The sequence below is a fragment of the Sander lucioperca genome, chromosome 7 (genome assembly GCF_008315115.2).
Source record: "Sander lucioperca isolate FBNREF2018 chromosome 7, SLUC_FBN_1.2, whole genome shotgun sequence".
Lineage (NCBI taxonomy): Eukaryota > Metazoa > Chordata > Actinopteri > Perciformes > Percidae > Sander > Sander lucioperca.
The window spans coordinates 19,594,311-19,611,719 of record NC_050179.1 but is presented as its reverse complement, the minus strand read 5'-3'; the positions used below and the strand labels follow the sequence as shown (position 1 = coordinate 19,611,719).

General features: G+C 39.3%; 2 protein-coding genes and 1 non-coding gene across 4 annotated transcripts; 1 reads left to right on the top strand and 2 right to left on the bottom strand.

Annotated features, from left to right (window-relative positions):
• Nucleotides 1-425: 425 nt before the first annotated feature.
• rpl27a (ribosomal protein L27a) lies at nt 426-4,051 on the bottom strand. Of its 2 annotated transcripts, none has more exons than XM_031295279.1 (5): nt 3,886-4,051; nt 3,167-3,230; nt 2,999-3,074; nt 1,824-1,998; nt 426-604 (listed from the first exon to the last, which is right to left on the bottom strand). In XM_031295279.1, the coding sequence occupies exons 1-5, from the start codon at nt 3,886-3,888 to the stop codon at nt 476-478; spliced, it is 447 nt and encodes a 148-aa protein (XP_031151139.1). In that variant the 5' UTR covers nt 3,889-4,051; the 3' UTR covers nt 426-475. The 2 variants fall into 2 exon arrangements, with proteins under 2 accessions (XP_031151139.1, XP_035859125.1); XM_036003232.1 differs by lacking the exon at nt 3,886-4,051 and adding an exon at nt 3,787-3,822.
• Nucleotides 2,522-2,651, bottom strand: LOC116046863. The gene has a single exon (XR_004104245.1). It is a non-coding gene; the product is annotated as a small nucleolar RNA SNORA3/SNORA45 family (small nucleolar RNA).
• A 2,717-nt stretch (nt 4,052-6,768) lies between the features above and the next one.
• Nucleotides 6,769-13,300, top strand: LOC116046859 (E3 ubiquitin-protein ligase TRIM33-like). The gene is made up of 7 exons (XM_031295328.2): nt 6,769-6,880; nt 7,123-7,306; nt 7,386-7,975; nt 9,004-9,127; nt 9,905-9,979; nt 11,049-11,201; nt 12,419-13,300. The coding sequence occupies exons 1-7, from the start codon at nt 6,771-6,773 to the stop codon at nt 12,620-12,622; spliced, it is 1,440 nt and encodes a 479-aa protein (XP_031151188.2). The 5' UTR covers nt 6,769-6,770; the 3' UTR covers nt 12,623-13,300.
• The last annotated feature ends 4,109 nt before the right edge of the window (nt 13,301-17,409 follow it).

Below are 17,409 nucleotides of genomic sequence, written 5' to 3'. Positions count from 1 at the left end.
CATTGGTGCTCATCCTAATCTCTCCGATCTGTGGGCCATGAAATAAGAAAATCATACCCATGTACTAAATATAGATTGTTTGTTTATTTTTATCCAATCAGTCTTGTGAAATCCTGGATAGCTTTACATCTTCAGTATTCTAAAAATGTTCCATTTCCCTGTTCAGTTGCCACTCTAACCAATTGCCGTCACTTTTCAGTGTTTGACTTTGTTAAACCCGTTGTTGTAGCAATACATCTAGGTTTCAAACATTCAGTCCATTTTCAAATTTACATTTTGAGGGCTGCAGCCCCTGAGGTGACTCATTGACCCAAGACAATACTTTATATCTAATGTGATGAATGCCTTGACCAAGGTAACCTGTAGTCATAGTTACAGTGTATCTGCCATGTATGGCAGCATTTAAATAAGACATGACAAACATGCAGTTTCCATTTATACAGTTTATTTCTGCAAAAACACAATGACAGGAGCATTATGCCATCAGCACACAGGCTCCTCCCACTTCCTTGATCTTCTCCTCAGCCCGTCGGCTGAAGAACTTGGCCTTGACGATCACAGGCTGCTTGGGCAGCTTGCCTTTGCCCAGAACTTTGTAGTAGCCCTGTGAAATAAAACCAAATACATTATATTAGTGCAACCAGATAACCACAACAAACATTTTCTGACAGAATTCCACAAAACTTTTTCCTTAACAGGATAACAAAGCCCATAATATTATCCAGCAGCACATTAACAGTGGCGTTAACATGCAATGCCAATATACGTACAACGCACACAAAACAGTTAAGATCCTCTCATTATAAGGGTACTTTAACACAATCTACAAATCTTCATCCACAGAAATGTTCAGCAATTTCTTTCACACAGCTGAATAGGTTGGTGAAATATTACTGTTAGCTGCCGTTTGCATTTGTTAGCAATTTTACTTCAAAGTGTGAACTCAGTTATTGTTCCTTTTCTTGCAGCTTGCAACCCATTTCAGTATGACCTGAAATGTACACACTGATTACAGACAGTGGCAGAAGATGACAATATGGTCACAAAAGTATCAAGTAGGGCTGCAATTAACTAATTATTTTCATAGTCGATTGATGTTGATTTTTTTTCTCGATTAATCGATTAGTTGTTTGGTCTCTAAAATGTCAGAAAACGGTGAAAAATGTGGATCAGTGTTTCCCAAAAGCCCAAGATGACGTCCTCAAATGTCTTGTTTTTTTCCCCACAACTCAAAGATATTCAGTTTACGGTCACAGAGGAGAGAAGAAACTAGAACATATTCACATTTAAGAAGCTGGGATCAGAGAATTGACGTTAGTCTTAAAATTACTCAAACCGACTAATTGATTATCAAAATAGTTGGCGATTAATTTAAGACTTGACAACTAATCGATTAATCGTTACAGCTCTAGTATCAAGGCATAAAGTCTGTGCACGTTTAAATTATAGCACAAAATTTGCAATGAGTAAGCTATCTGCAACTAAAACTCAATGTCTTGTTTTTTTCTACAGCTGTTATACACACAAGTTACAACTACATCTAGTAGAGTTACATCTAGCTTAACCATGTTACATTACAGTTTTGAGCCATGCCAATCATTTCAGTCTTTAAAACCCAAAACATTAAACTTGTACAAAAGCCAGTGTAGGATATGTATAGCATATGTATTCTAATACATCAGCTTGTAGTATTAAGTCCAAGACTCTGCACATATTTGCCATTAAAGCTCCAACTGACCCTAACTCCCTCTGCCATTGTTTAGTGATGACAGCTGGAGACCAAACATTTTGTCAGTAATGGGGAAAAATTGGTCAATACTTACAGCGCGCACAGCATCAATGATGGGTGCAGGTCCGTCGGGCTTCTTGCCATAGTTGACCCTGGTCTGCTCGCTCACCAGCGTCCACAGCTTGTCCAGGTTGATGGTGGGGCAGTGGGTTGTGTTTCTCTTCAGGTGGTAATGTCTCATACCCACCTTACCAAAGTACCCCGGATGGCTGAGGAGACACACAGGGAGGAGAGACAAAAGGTCAACCGCTGTCTATTCATAGTGTTCTAGTGAATCTAGGACATAACTGGAAAATGGTTGGCAGTTTGGTAGCTGTATACAGGTTAACACTTAGGCAAGGGATCTATTTTAAAGTCGTTGCTGCTCTTGTTAATCTCTCTAGATAGACTTACCAAAATAGTCAACAAATGGTGGAAAAAATATTCCTGTTCTGAGCATAATCTAAACGCAAACCCAAAGACAGCATTTGTGCTCAAAACAACAGTCTAACAATCGGACTACTTCATTTCCACTTTAAATTTTGCACATTATATAACATTATTAAAACATACATATTAATGTGCAACCCCATTTAATTTCCAATAAAACATTATTGCAGAGTGTTCCAAATGAACCAAAGTCAGTTTATAAAGAAACACGTCACTTTTAAAGTGTGCATCATTATTTCTAAAACATCTCTCCCAATTATAATTTTATGTGAACGCAGCATGAGTAATCAATGAGTTCTAACAATTTGTAACTGCCCATGTGGTTGACTGGCCTACAAAAGAGCCAGTCGGTGAATAGGACCAGTCTTCACTCTAAGAGGACTCTAGCACACCAAGACAATGAATTATGTCAAGGTGAGACTCTAGTCTCTACGACATTATCTCAACAGGTGACTGAACAGATACAACAACACTATCAGGCTTAAGGAAAACTGTAGATAAACATATATGCCAGAAAGCATTGCAGATAAACATACAGCTGCCTTTAATGACTGATATTAAAGATTAAGAAAATTTGCAATTGCTATTAGCAATACCGGTACTGCTGCTAGGCTAATGACCTCATAACAAACAAACTTAGAAATGACCATGCCAGTGTATTTGTAAACATGAATGAGCATATACATTTGTTTTGCACACACACAAGTTAATCCCAGCCCGTTGGCATACTGTCTGGACCCCTAAACACATCACAAGAATCTCATGCCATGCAGAACTTACTATTTGTCGAAGTTGATTCTGTGGTGATGCATACCACCAGCATTACCACGACCTCCAGGATGCTTTCTGTGTTTGCCTGTGGAAGTAGACAAGTTATTTGTTAACTATGCGTCACATGTACAGTGGCAAAACTATTAAAATCACCTTTAAAAACAGGTTAAAACTCACCAATGCGACCATGTCCGTGGCTGACGTGTCCTCGGAGCTTCCTGGTCTTGGTCTTCTTGGTGGGCTAACAAGACAAATTTTAATAGAGCGTTAACGTAAGAAAATATAGCAAGTCCTATCATAGACAGTGGAGTTAGCTTGCTTGCTAAATTAGCCAAATGGTCTCTCACGTTAGCTACTTGTATGTAGTCTTCGCAGCCTGCCAACTATGACCAGGCAACAACAATTCACACTAAAACATATTCGCAGGAAGTTTTTCTTAAAACGAAGTAGGACTAGAAGCTTAAACACACCGCCTAGTAGTAGCAGCTTTCATGCTGCCTAGCATTCTAGGAAGCTAATGATAATTCAAATGCATTTACCGGCAGACTTAGCACGTTACTCTGGGGCACTTCTGCATTTTAAAACCGGGGCCACCGTTGTCACATTTATGAAGACTACAGTGGTTTTGTGTACGCGGTTAAAACATGTGAGTACAGACAGAATATGCTGGCTGACGGCTACGACCGTGGGCCCAGGAAAGCTCAGCTCTCACACAGCAAACAGCTCACAAATTCCCTTAAAGTTAATGAATCACGGGGAAAAAACATCCAGCAAATGACAATAGGAGACGGCTGTACTGTAAACGGCCATAAGATCATAGTTTGCTATACAAATGAACAAGGATGGGCATAGATTTAACAACATTTCAATGCACAGGGATCCGTGATAGCACCTACCATCTTGGAGGCGAGTTGAAAGAGGAACGGGATTTGTAAACCACGCGGTTTTGTGCGAGATTTGGCTCCTGGTAACAAAGTGCAAAGAAATCCACAGCGACGCCCAGTGATGGGCGACAGAAATTTATTTATAGCCAAACACAGTTTCCTGACAGCTGTGGTGGGATGTAACATATATGTCAATGGATGTAACTAGTAGGCCTACATTTACTCATGTACTGTGCTAAAGTACAATTTTGAGGCACTTGTAGCCTACAATGAGTATTGCCATTTCATGCTACTTCTGAAATGGTCCATTCTGCATAATAGGCCTACTTTTACTTTTGGTAGACTACTTTTAGTATATTTTAATACTTGTACTTTTACTTGAGTAAAGTTATGAATGCATACTTTTTACTTGTAACATAGCATGTCTAATATTTCTACACAGCAGTGACAAAGCCCACGTGCTATTTGTTTCAGCTTCTCCCTGACTCATAAGCATAAACATACATTCACTCCATCATACTTCTTATCAAACAGAAACAAATATGACTTTTATTTACTGGAAGTAAAACTATGTTCAGTGGTGCACATATAGATGCATTATTTACTAGAAAATGTAATTGCACAGTCAAACCTAACCATGATTGTATTTGTGTGTCTTTTATGATGATTTACAGCAGAAACGGTCAGCTGTGATGGAAACAAGTTGGGCGTGCTGCATTTTTGGCATCATCAGGCACATCACTGTGGTACTGTATACAGAATTTAACTCAGACACTGCCAGTGTTGATTTATACTTTGAATTGATAGTCAAATCACAAGTCAGCAGCACAGCCTGGAGTTTATCTTTGCAACGGTTAAAGGGAGAGAATTCTGTTATCTTAAACTTGTTTCTTCCCGTTCAGACTGAGGAAAATACAAGTTTCCATCTGTGCCCCATAGGTTTTCTGGGGCTTGTTATTATCTGACTCCATGAAGTCTGTGAGGGAATTTCCCTGAAGTAAATCACTGAATTATTCTTTATTTTTGGTTTTGTTAAATGATGTGAACATATTGCTCTATTTTGATGACGTACTTTGTGTCTTATACTATAAATCCAGTACTGTTAAATTAATTCTGTAGCAAAACATCTGAGTACTTGTAAAGTATATCTAAGTATAAGTTATCCATTGTAGAAAAGGTTTATAATGCTTAGCTCATTCTCATCTCAAATTTTCTACCAGTTTTTTCGGACATCTTGTTTTGTGAAATATTTGATTGGTTTTGTTGTTGAAAGGAAAGTCAGAGGGAAATTACTTCACTACAACTGATGAAAAAAGTCATTACTGGCAGACAGTCCTACACAACATAATTGAACTTCTTCTCAATTAACTAGGCTACAACAGTGAAATCCTGCTTTTATATTAATGCATGAGTAATAATGATCTAATGATATAATATATAATAGTGTAAAAGTCACAGGGGACATTTTTTTTGCATTAAGTACTTTAAGTACATTTCCTCTTTGTAACCAAGTATTTTACAGTGTGGTATTAATGTTTTTACATTAAATAGTAAATACTTTCCCAACACTGAACATGCACATAATATGCTACATAATAACAGGTTGATGGGATCTATTTTATGGAGTATAGTAAACTTAGGTCTAAGGTAATATAACAACTAGAAGGTTATAAAAAATAGAGACATGAATGAGTTCAAATTTTGCATCATGGTTATCAGGTGATACCGCAGACAGAGTTAAAGTAACGTTGATTTACAACATGGTCTGTTATTCAAAGAGTCAACTTTACAGGCTGTGACTCGTGATTGGTCAGAATTTACTGGGAGTGACCTCTGTTTGTACCTCCAGCTGAATCAAAAAAGAAACATCATATTTTGCCTCCAACTGGATTCAACTTCACCAAACCTTTATGGGATTTTTCTCCTTAAATGAGTCACTAATGGATGTCCTTCAATTCATGTTTGATGCTTCATTGGTGCAGTTTTTCCTTCATGCTTTATACCTGGAATCCCCTGGCGACAGTGAAAGACAAATAATAGCATCACATGATTAGTTCAGTAGTCAATAGGATACACTTGCTTGCAGTGACTCGGGGGGAGGCTGAGGTTGGATCAACTCTCCACCAATCATATCATCCGTGTTCCCCCCTTGACACTGGACAGCGGTGCCGTCCCTCTCATCCTCAGCTCACTTTCACCTGGCTTTCTGAAGCAGACATCTTGTTTTTTCATCGCTTACATTCACACTCAGGTAAGGTACAATTATGAGGCAACTTTGACCTGATTCCTGTGTGTTGTTAATGATCTGTTACAAATCGTTATGTACTCACTGTCTTTTTTGTACATATTATCAGCATTTATTTAACTTGTATATGAGATATGGCTTTCTTGTAAAATGAGCAGTTAAATTAATCTTGAAATGGTTCTTCTGCTTCTTCTTTGGGGGTTGTCTGTTTGTTTTGATTCTTGTATTTTGCCGTTAAACACTGAGCACACAAGAGATTTCAAAATCAGCAGCTTCTTCTGTGTTTTCTCTTCTGTTTCTTCACCCCAGGAGGCCCGCTCTCCTCGAGATGGCACACCTGCCTCACAGACGCCATGGCAACTTTCCCCAAAGACAGGCCACACTGTTGCCACGGGTAGCCAAGTGTGGAGTACAGCTGCCACTGGAGGCCATGTCATCTGAGACTAGTTCATATCCCGCAACCACAGCAGAGGAGCCAAGCCTCCCAGCAGAACACGTAATACAGACACAGACGGTGTTAAAGAATAAAGGGTTTCATGATTGAACAGTGTTAAAGAGGAAGGAGGACATTGTCAAAGGGTTATTGATATTTAATTTAACCTTTTTTTCTATTTAAAAAAAGGAGAAGCTTTGCAGTACTGGATTCTGTGAGATGGAAACTGAGACAAACCGGTCCCACAACGGAAAGGCCCGAGCAGCCTCTCCTTCAGCTGCAAAACCACAACCTGGGAAAGATGTAGCAGCTTTACTGAAGAGAATAAGGTAAAATAAAGGACAACGCGAACATGTTCTCCCAGCAACACAATGGGGAAATGTATTCAAATAAATAGTTTGACATTTTGGGAAATAGGCTTATTTGCTTTCTTTCAAGAGGTAGATGAGTACTAAATGAGAACTATTCCTTTTTTGATATTCCGTGTTGGATAATACTCCTGATTTGGACATTTTAAATGTAATGTAAAGGATTTCTTTCACTAACTACAAGTCTTTAATTATGTCGACAGGATTCACCCAGAGGCCCAAAGGATTCTGGGTAATTCCTGCATACCTGTAGTGAGCTTGGAGCGCCTGAAGTTCCACTCTGTGTCCTTATCATGTCTGCAGCCTGTGGTCTCTCTGGTACGGCTGCCGTGCCAAACACAAGCCAAGCTCCGCAATGACGCCTCCTGTTTGGATCGTCCTCAGCAGGTACAGAGCTGAAGATCTGCACACTAAACTTTCACTTAACATGAACTCCGTGTTATGACACCTTTGTCTCTGTCTGCAGAATGGATTCAGTCAACCTGAGGCAAACATTTTGGAGGTAAGAGAAGTGTCGCCTCAGTCTGAGCTCAGCCGACCAGAAACAACACCGACCTCCTGGACTGAGCCGTACTGTCCCGACAGCTCCCCCTCCGAAGAACCAGAGCAGGACTCAGGCTTCGACTGTGACTCTAATCCAGATCAGCCGTACATCCTGTTGGATTCCGACTCTGATGAATGGGACCCGGATGGGAAACCTGATTCAGAGACATTTTATTTGGACCCGGACCCAGAGCAGACCATAGTGATCCAACTGGATCCAGAACCAGAAGCAGATCTAGCCGATCAATCCCTGGAGCTGGAGGATGAAGCTGAAACAAAATGTGAGGTAGTTCAAATAGACGACAGTGAAGATCAAATAACTGATATTTGTAGCTCACAGGAGGAGACAGACTCATGTATCCAGATACTTGGACCTGGACCAGGGGCCGAGGAGATGGAGAGTGACGATTTTTGTGCCGTGTGTCGGAACGGAGGAGAGCTGCTCTGCTGCGACCGCTGCCCTAAAGTTTACCACTTGGCCTGCCATATACCTCCGCTCACCAGCTTCCCACTGTAAGTGCTGTATGGACACCCAGTACTATCTGCTTTATACACAATCAATACACTCACTGTGACTGAGGACAATGGTTCCCAACTCTTTTTGCTTGTGACTCTTTATAGTGAAGCAGTATTTACTTGCGTTGTGAGCAGTTCAACCAAAGAGAGGATAACATTTTAAGATAATTTATTGGGCATTTTTAGGCCTTTATTGAACAGGACAGCTGAAGACATGAAAGTGGAGAGAGAGGGGGGGGGAAATGACATGCAGCACAGGGCCGCAGGTCGGCGTCAAACCCGGGACCGCTGCGTAGAGGTGTAAACCGCTATATATGGGCGCTCTACCAACTGAGCTATCCAGCTGCCCAGGATAACGTTATAGAGGCTTGAAGAAGTAACTATTCAGTATTTCACATTAAAAAGCAAAGATTAGTTCATGACCTAAAAAGATGCAGCAGGAAATTATCATATCTTGTTCATTTTGGATTTTAGTTTGACTTATGACTCTTTCAGGGGTTTTGACTCTAAGGTTGGCAACTTACATTGATACTCACACTGGGAGCAATTTAGGGTGCAATGTCTTGCTCAAAGACACTCCGAAATGTGGAGAGGAGAAGGAAGAGTGCATGTGCTCATTACCTGTACTTGCCGACGTGCTCGCTCTAACACCTGAGCCACAGCCACCCAAGATATTTGTTAAGCTGTTATTTGTCAATTTCAGTTTCCGTGGTTGTTTGTTAATGAGCCCACTAGACACCACAGTCTCCTTTACACATTTACAGTAAATCTATGGAGGTTTATCTTGGAGACATTATGTTCTTCTGTCTTACACTCAGTTTGTTATTGTTATTTGTACATTCATTTGGTTTTGGTCGTTTCATAAGATTTGTTAACAACGATAAAAAGGTAAAATAACGCCATCATTTAAAAATACAAAGTATATCTCAGATGCATCGCTCCATGCATAGAATAGATGCTGCAGAGAAAATGTATTATTTTAATCTCTAAATTATGAAGTAACGGAGGTCCTATGCGTCCTACAGAGGTGACTGGGCGTGCACGCTGTGCAGAACCGACCAGGAGCCTGTGGAGACGTACGACTGTGAGAACAAGCCCTCCTGTGGGGGAGTCAAAGCTCCATACACACTGTGCAACCAGGACCAGAGGGTGAGCTGCAGGGGGGGAATCCGTGTGACCCTTACAACATGTAAAGTATTGTCTATAAAAGTAGTCATTTCTTTATTTTGTTTCAACCTAAAGAAAGCATGTACATGTGTTTCTTGTGGGCAAACAGTTCACTAAATGTACCAGTGGTTATAGAATCATTAAGTGAGAAAGAGTAACTCTACTGCAGCAAAATCACTTAAATGTTTCTTTCTAACAATCAGGGCTGGGACGATATGCTTTTGTCCTGATTCGATTCTTTCACGATACATGGGTGCCGATTCAATTAGTATTGCGATTCGATAGTATTGAGTATTGTGATTTTCTCTCCTTTTCCTTCTTTGACAAAATAAAAGTTGAAAAATACACTTCTAGAGATAATATATCATGAGAAATTTCTAAAAATGAATTGTTTTCTAAGAAGAATGCAGATCACATGTCAGTCAGTCATTCTGACATTTATTTCATTTGTAAAAAAGTACATAACATGTATTTTCTGCATTTTCTGCTTTTGGTCTGTTTAGCTGGAAACAGATGATGTAATTGCCGTCGGCTGTACCGTATAAACAGAAAATATTTAGGTGAATCATTGGTAAAAAAATAAATTCAAAATATCGATTCTAGGGAAAAGAATCAATTTAAAAAATCGTCACAAAATAAATCACGATACATACTAACAATATTTTTTTTCCCCAGACTCTGATATGGTATCAGCCTATGAGTAGATGAACAGATGTTTTTTAGTGACTGTGTATGTTTGTTTGTGTGTTTCCTGTGCAGAGGTGTGAGAAGCTGACTCTGCTGTTGTACTATCACACGCTCAGCGCTCCGTTCCATGAACCTGTCAGCGTCCTGGTCAGTCCAACAGATTTACATTATAGAAATCACATTAAATAATTCACCCTGACACCACTGAATAACATATCAGTGTACAAATGTATGTCATACTATATGAAAACCCTCACTCAAGAAAGTTATAGTTAAAAAATGGATATTATAAATTACCGCGCTCAACCCAGGATTAAATAAAGCCACCATTAGTTAAATATAAAAAAATATATTATAAAACACAGAAAGATGTCGTTCAGCATCACATCAACATTACATGTATATATATAAAGTTTCAAATGCTATACAACAAATATTACAATATCTTCTTTTGAACATTCAACACATAAATGTAAACCTTTCTGTTGCAAACATCAAATTCACCTCATTTTTATCCTGATAAATGGCTTTTTCCAAGTACTGTAAATCAAATTTTTATTTTTTTTATTTTATTTTACCTTTATTTAAACAGGAAAAGACTCATTGAGATTAAAAATCTCTTTTTCAAGAGTGTCCTGGCCAAGACAGGCAGCAGTACAACCACACATACATACATATGTACAAACACAAAATACACAAAAACACTAAAAACATAAAACAACTGAATCAGCAAATCCCTCAAAGTCAACCACTATCCTAAACATCTGCAGCCAGATGTGGCTGCCTCCAAGTCAATCAACATCCTCTTAAAAGCGACCAATGAGACGAGCTCATTAAGTTTAATGGATTTCTGTAACTTGTTCCAGGTAGAGGGAGTAGCAAACTTAAACGCCTTTGCCCCCCAGTTCAGTTCTAACTTTGGGAACAGAGAGAAGGAAAAGATCCTGGGAAGAAGTAAAAGATCCTGGTAAAAAATGGAACAAATCAACCTATTAAATCATTTAGCAATAAAAAAAAGAAGACATACGATGCTGGCCTCATCTAAAACTCTGAGGCACAACGTGATGGCAGTATGTAATGGTTGGTGAAGTGGAGAAAACACTGGCTTACTGTACTCTACATGTCCAATGTTCCACTTACCTTTCATAACAAACCTTTATGTTCAAATGAAAACAATCTCCCCCACAAAGCTCTAACCTCTGTGAATGTGCTCCAGGCCCGAAACTACTACCAGATCATCAAGAGGCCCATCGACCTGTCAGTGATCCGCAGGAAACTGGACAAGAGCAACACTCTCCACTACTTCACTGCTGAGCAGTTTGTTGATGACGTCCTGCTGATGTTTAAAAACTGTGCTACGTTCAACTACGTGAGTGGATTTCCCGCTTTAATCTAATTTCTAGTGTAATTGATTTATTGCTGCACTGTAACCTGTGGGAATAAGTTCCACATGTAGCAGAAAACTGGGCCACTTTTCCACTTTGATTTCATTATAGCGACTGCCAATCAGGTTGTGTCCACCTGCCAGTTACAAGAGCCATGCTGGCAGCTTTGTGAGGCTGTTCTCAGACACAATGATGCTGTACTTTGAGCTAAATGCTAATGTCCGCATGCTCACAATAACATTGCTACATGCTGATGCTTAGCAGGTATAAATGTTTAACATGTTCATCATCTTAGGCTACATCCAAGTTTTGGTTTAAAACGAATATCTTTTGCTGCGTTTATGCCTCATGTTCACACTACTCCAGCGTTTCCTAGCCCCTAAAAACGGAGACATTTGGAAACACTGCTGACCTCGTTTTGGTTTGAAAACTCCGGGATTGCGTTGTAGTCTGGACAGGCAGAAACAGAGACTTTTGGAAACAACGATGCCCCTCAGTCAGTCTTATCGCTTAGGATAGTCTTACCTTTCAGTCTTCGTCTGTCCAAGCAAATAAATCCCTGGTCTTACTTTTCCCCATTGTTGTTCTTTCTCCAAAGTATTTTTCATATTTTCAACTGATACATCCATGATTTTCAATCGTAGAGTAACGTTAGACAATGTGCTTCCTGTTTACACAGGCACGCGCATGCCAAGTGTATGCGAATGGTCATGTGATTGTCAGATGTGTTAATATGGACATTTTTTTTTTAAACGCTGCCTTAAAATGAAAACATAGTAGTGTGGATGTAGTCTTAGTTTAGCACTTAACACAAAGTACAGACAGACAGTTCATGTCATTAGTTTTGCAGATATTTGGTCATAAACCAAAGTATTTGGCAAATTCAAATTATAATGTGATACTGGCACTAGATTAAAAGTCAGAGGATTACCAAAATCACAAGCAGTTATCACCTGCAGACCACAAATGTGTGTACCAAACTTCATGGTAATCTATCAAATAGTTGTTGAGATAGTTCAGTCTATAACTCCATTACTGTCTCGCTCCTCATTGGCCCAAGTGTGGAGGCCTGTGAAATAAATCAACTTAAGTAGGGCTAACTAGCCTGTAAATCAACTTTCCCTGGATAAATAAAGTTTTAAACTATAAAAATAGCCTCTAATATTTGGGATTTTTACATTTATCTCTTTTTGCTGTGCAGCCAGACTCAGAGGTTGGCCAGGCCGGTCGAAGCCTGGAGGTGTTTTTCTTGAGCAAACTGAAGGAGATTTTTCCCGACCGGACATTTCCATCGGCCAGCCAGGACCGGACGGACAGAGCTCGCCTCCGCTGGCTCTGCAGGAAGAGGAAGGAGAACTACAGGAAGAGAAGATATTTGTTCAGTGGGAAAAAATATTGCCTGTAACTAGTTTAAACAATACATGCAGAGTTATATGTTGTTGCCTTTAAGCCTTTTTAATTGATGGAGAACATGTTGAGGTGGAAGTTCTTTATTGATTTTGAAAAGTGTGGCAATCATTTTGTACTTTTTTTTTTTTTTTACCTTTTCATGAATTAGAACACATTGTGGGGAACTAATCAAGTTGAGTCTTTTTCACATTTCAGGTATTTTCACAGAAGTTCAGGTAGAAACATTTCTTACAAAGGGATTGCTACTATTTAGGGATTTAGAATGAAAAACGTCAAATGCAAATGAAACATTATTTTTGATAGATCTCACAAACATCTCATCGAATGTGAATTAAACATTTTCCTAGTTATTTTTTACGCTTGTTTGAAAACCATGAACTTTTAGAAAGGTCAATCGACTTCTTCAATGGACGTACTGTACGGTGTTTCTTTTTATTTATGTGATGTGACTTACATTGTACTTCAGCTAACTCTACTCAGGTAGGTGATACATAAGCATAAGCGATAAATGATGTAGGTATAATATGTGGTATCTTGTAAATGAGGTTTATGGTCATTGACTTACTAAAGTTCTTTTTGTTTGTATTTGAATTACAATAATTATTTCCCAAAAGAAGAAATAAAACGTGTTTATTCTGAACCCCTGCCTCTTTCTTAAAACAAAACACATGTAACATTGTGCATATTATAAATAAATATGTCACTAAAAGAGAAACAAAACAGATGCATTAAGTAACTAAAGCTCTTTGTTACTTACTCAGTCAGAATCTTATTAACCTGGAGTCCCAGTCTCTGTAACAATAATCATATATGTGATGTTTCTCAGCTTGCACTCTAGTAACATTTGTGTGGTCCAGGTAGCTTTGCATAAAAAATGGTTGGCATTCGCAAGGCTACTTTTACTTTTATACTAAATACTAAATTTTCTATACTAAATTTCCAAGCCTGTACTTTCTTACTTTTACTTGAGTAAAGAAGTTAAATCAGTACTTCTACTTTTACCAGAGTATTTTTTAACACAGGTATCTGTAGCCTACTTCTACTTTGAGTACGAGAAGTGAGTACTCTTGCCATCTCTGCTTATAACTTACTAAACTAAAACTGTAGGTAAAAAGTCAGAAATCCACTGACCCTGAAATGACGATGAGACAAGTGCTTGATAATAAAAATATAGAAGGTTTTGAGGTACATTCTTTTTGGTTTGTTCTTCTCCAGGCTCTTGCTGAAACCACAACTCCACCACCAGGCGGCGTGTTTGTATCTAAGACTTTATATTGGATCAACATACATACAGTCAAAAAGTTTGACATTACGGTAACACTTTTTAAGCACTTTTTTCTTTTTTCCATTTAGATGATCCTTATCTAGGTTGCTACTTCCCTTTCCACTCTCTGGTTTCTGCACACAGGAGAAGCAGAGTTGGGCACAACAATACTCTGACGCTTTTAATCAATCACCTTACAACAATATCAACTAAATGCACATCATTTTCACACAAAAAAACTCTCAAAAACCCTGTTATCCTCACATTTCAGGTGTCGCGTGGACAGCAGTACCGCTATATTTAACAAGCTCTGGATTTTAAAAATGTATAGAAATTAGCAAATGTTGAAGTTTTAATAGACTGAATTGCAAAAATATTTAGGTGAAATGTAAATTACTCAGACAGCAGAAGAGCCATGACTCCATATACATTCTCCATCAAAATATAACTTCCTTAGTGGCGTCACCACAGAGGCTGCTGATGATAAACTCCATCATCCTGTCAGGGCCGTAATGTCTCAATGATCTCAATGACATCATGCAGAGCAATGTCGTAAAAACCCTGTGAAGGCTTGAAATAAAATGCTTCACATCATTAACTAAATGTCTTGTTATAATTGGGATTCAGTCGGGGGAGCAGTTTGTTTTATCTGCTCCGTTGTTGTTATCAATCTTTAGTCTCCCATTGCCTAGTCTATATCCTTGACGTTCCACTTCCGGGATTGTTCCAATGCAGCTGGAAATTCCGCCAGATGCATGTATTTTCGCAAAATTTCCGTTTCCTTCCGCTTTCTTTGTGTTGGAATTTTAAACTCAGGTGGATTTATGAGGACTATGGTTAACTCCTCCACTATGTGTCCAATCAGAGTTTTCTCGACTCATGACTATAAATAAAATGCCATAAACCAGAGCATGTTTTTCTCCCATCCTGGAATGCTGTGTGGACTAGCCAGACCCTCCTCCGCTCCGCAGCGTGTGGATAGTCTGGCAAAGCGAGACTACCCATTGCCAGACCTATCTCCACAGCTCTGTGGAATAAGGTCTGGCTATATTCTGGGATAGGAAAAAAGAAAACGCTCTGGGTTGTTTGCATTTCTTTAAACCAATCACATTCGTCTATGGCGGCGCTAAGCTCCGGATACAGTGACAGTGGCTCTGCAAAATAGTTTTTGTACCCCGCAAAAGAAAACGCCACATAAAATATAAAATGAAGTTAACTGTTCACACAAAACCATAACTATGTGTGTTACGTGAGCTATTTAAATTAGCTGGATACATGGTGAAACATAATTTGCTTTTACCAGTGTATCACCGTGTGTACTTCGTCAGCAACCCCTGCCAATCGGTCCCAAAACGTCCCAGTTGGAGAGTAAATGCCGTAAACATATTCTTTGTAATTTATTTTTACAATCATTTGTCAAAAGAACCAAGCAGGCCTGCCTTGTTGCACTATTAGAAACGGAATACTTTGGTATGTAAACTTAGCACAAAAAGTAAGGAAATTTGTGTTTGGTAGATTATTTCTCTGTGGTAACAATGCTTTTTGGCAATAAATCTTATACTGTTGGAAAGCCTGTTTAGTTCATTTTCTAATGGTGCCCCATTTGTAAGGAACATGCATTTGTGGGATGAGCAGCAGCGCTGAGTATGTGGGCTGTGCCCATGAAAAATTTGCCAAATCTTCTCTGCCAATGCCAAACAGCTTATTCTGCCATTGACTCGTTTGGTGTTTGGTGGATTGGATGATTGAAGTTTGAAGAAACAAGACATATTGGCAATTTAACAGTTTATTCATTTCACAAACAGGAGCCTCAGTAATGTGTGGAAGAACCATACACAGCCACAACAGCCTGGCACCTCCTCCTCATGCTGGTCACCAGCCTGGTCACACACTGCTGTGGGATGGCATCCCATTCTTCAACCAGCATTTGTCGCAAGTCAGCAAACGTGGTTGTGTTGGTCACTCTGACACGAACAGCACGCCCAAGCTGATCCCACAAATGTTCAATGGGGTTGAGGTCAGGCCATTCCATCCTCTCCACTCCCACATTCTGGAGGTAGTCTCTGATAAACCCCGCCCTGTGGGGGCGAGCGTTGTCATCTCAGAGGATAGAGTTTGGTACCAGACTGTGGAGATATGGGATTGTCACTGGTTGCAGAATCTCATCTCTAAATCAGGCACCTGATTGGCAGCACCTGGGGGTACCAGAAGCTCAAAACAAGTGTCAATAGCAACAGCAAAATAAGCTGTTTGACAATGGCAAAAAAGATTTGGCAAATTTTTCATGGGCGCAACCCACATACTCAGCGCTGCTGCTCATCCCACAAATGCATGTTCCTTACAAATGGTGTCCTTAATGTCCTTACTTTTTGTGCTAAGTAGTTCTAAAGACAAAATGTCACGAAAGATATCTTGTTATAATGTTAAAAGATTCTCTTTTAAACAAGAAACTTTTCACGATATTACGAAAAAAATGGCAGAGTACATACATATGAAAATAAAAAAGATATTGAACAACATTGCTTATTTGTGACAATCACGTAGCGACAGTACTCATAATTAGTCAGGAACCCTATTTCACTTACTTCTCAAACATACAAGAACTTTCCTCCTCCGGCTCCGTTTGTCAACCACACTTCCGTTGTCGCTTATGTATTTGTGTTGTAGCTTTTGTGTTTGTGTTGAACCGTCTCGGCCACCGTAATTACCTCTGTATAAATCTCCTCTCAAACATCTGCTGTCTGTATTAATCCTGATGTCTAGTCATCTACCGGCCTTTGTTTCTTCTGGACTCTGCTACACACTTGGTGGTCTGGTGTCAGTTTCTAAATGTGGTTTTCAATTTTCAGCTCTTACGTAAACATGATATTCTTTTATTTTTTTTAAGTGTTTCAGGACATTTTGTTCTTCCAAGATTCATCTTAGTGTAATTTGTCAAACAAGAAAGAACACGAAGAGACTGCTTTTGGCCATTTGAGCCAGAGACCTCATACTTTCATACACTTTTGTCAAAATCCTCTTCTGTGTACAGCGATGCAATCCAGCACCATGAGTGCTTTTACTCCCTAAACCCAATTAAAGACTTTCAAATGGACAAAAACTGTTAAAACCGACTCTTTGTCGGCCTTAAACAGTTTGATCTGTGTGTACATCCACTGGGATCTTACAATTGTCAGCCATTGAATAAAGACATATGGAGAAAAGTGAGAGGGAGCTTTCAGGCAGCCAGCAGCCCTGTGGCTAATGTTATGATAAAATAGGGGAAATTGACCGTGAGATGTTTTCAAAGGGAGGTTTATTCCTCTCTTGTGTCTTTTAAACCCGCTTTATTCAGTCCAGTAAACCTTACTCACATGTCTGCGCTTTGTCTCTTTTTTTTTTCCCTCTGAGTAGTAATGTGCAGATGTTTCATTTCCGAACATCAAAAGAACATCTCCTGCAGCTCCCCTCTCACTGTCTCAATCACTAACACGCTCACAAAGAAGTATAAAGCCCACGCTCCTCCGGCTGCAGTGGTC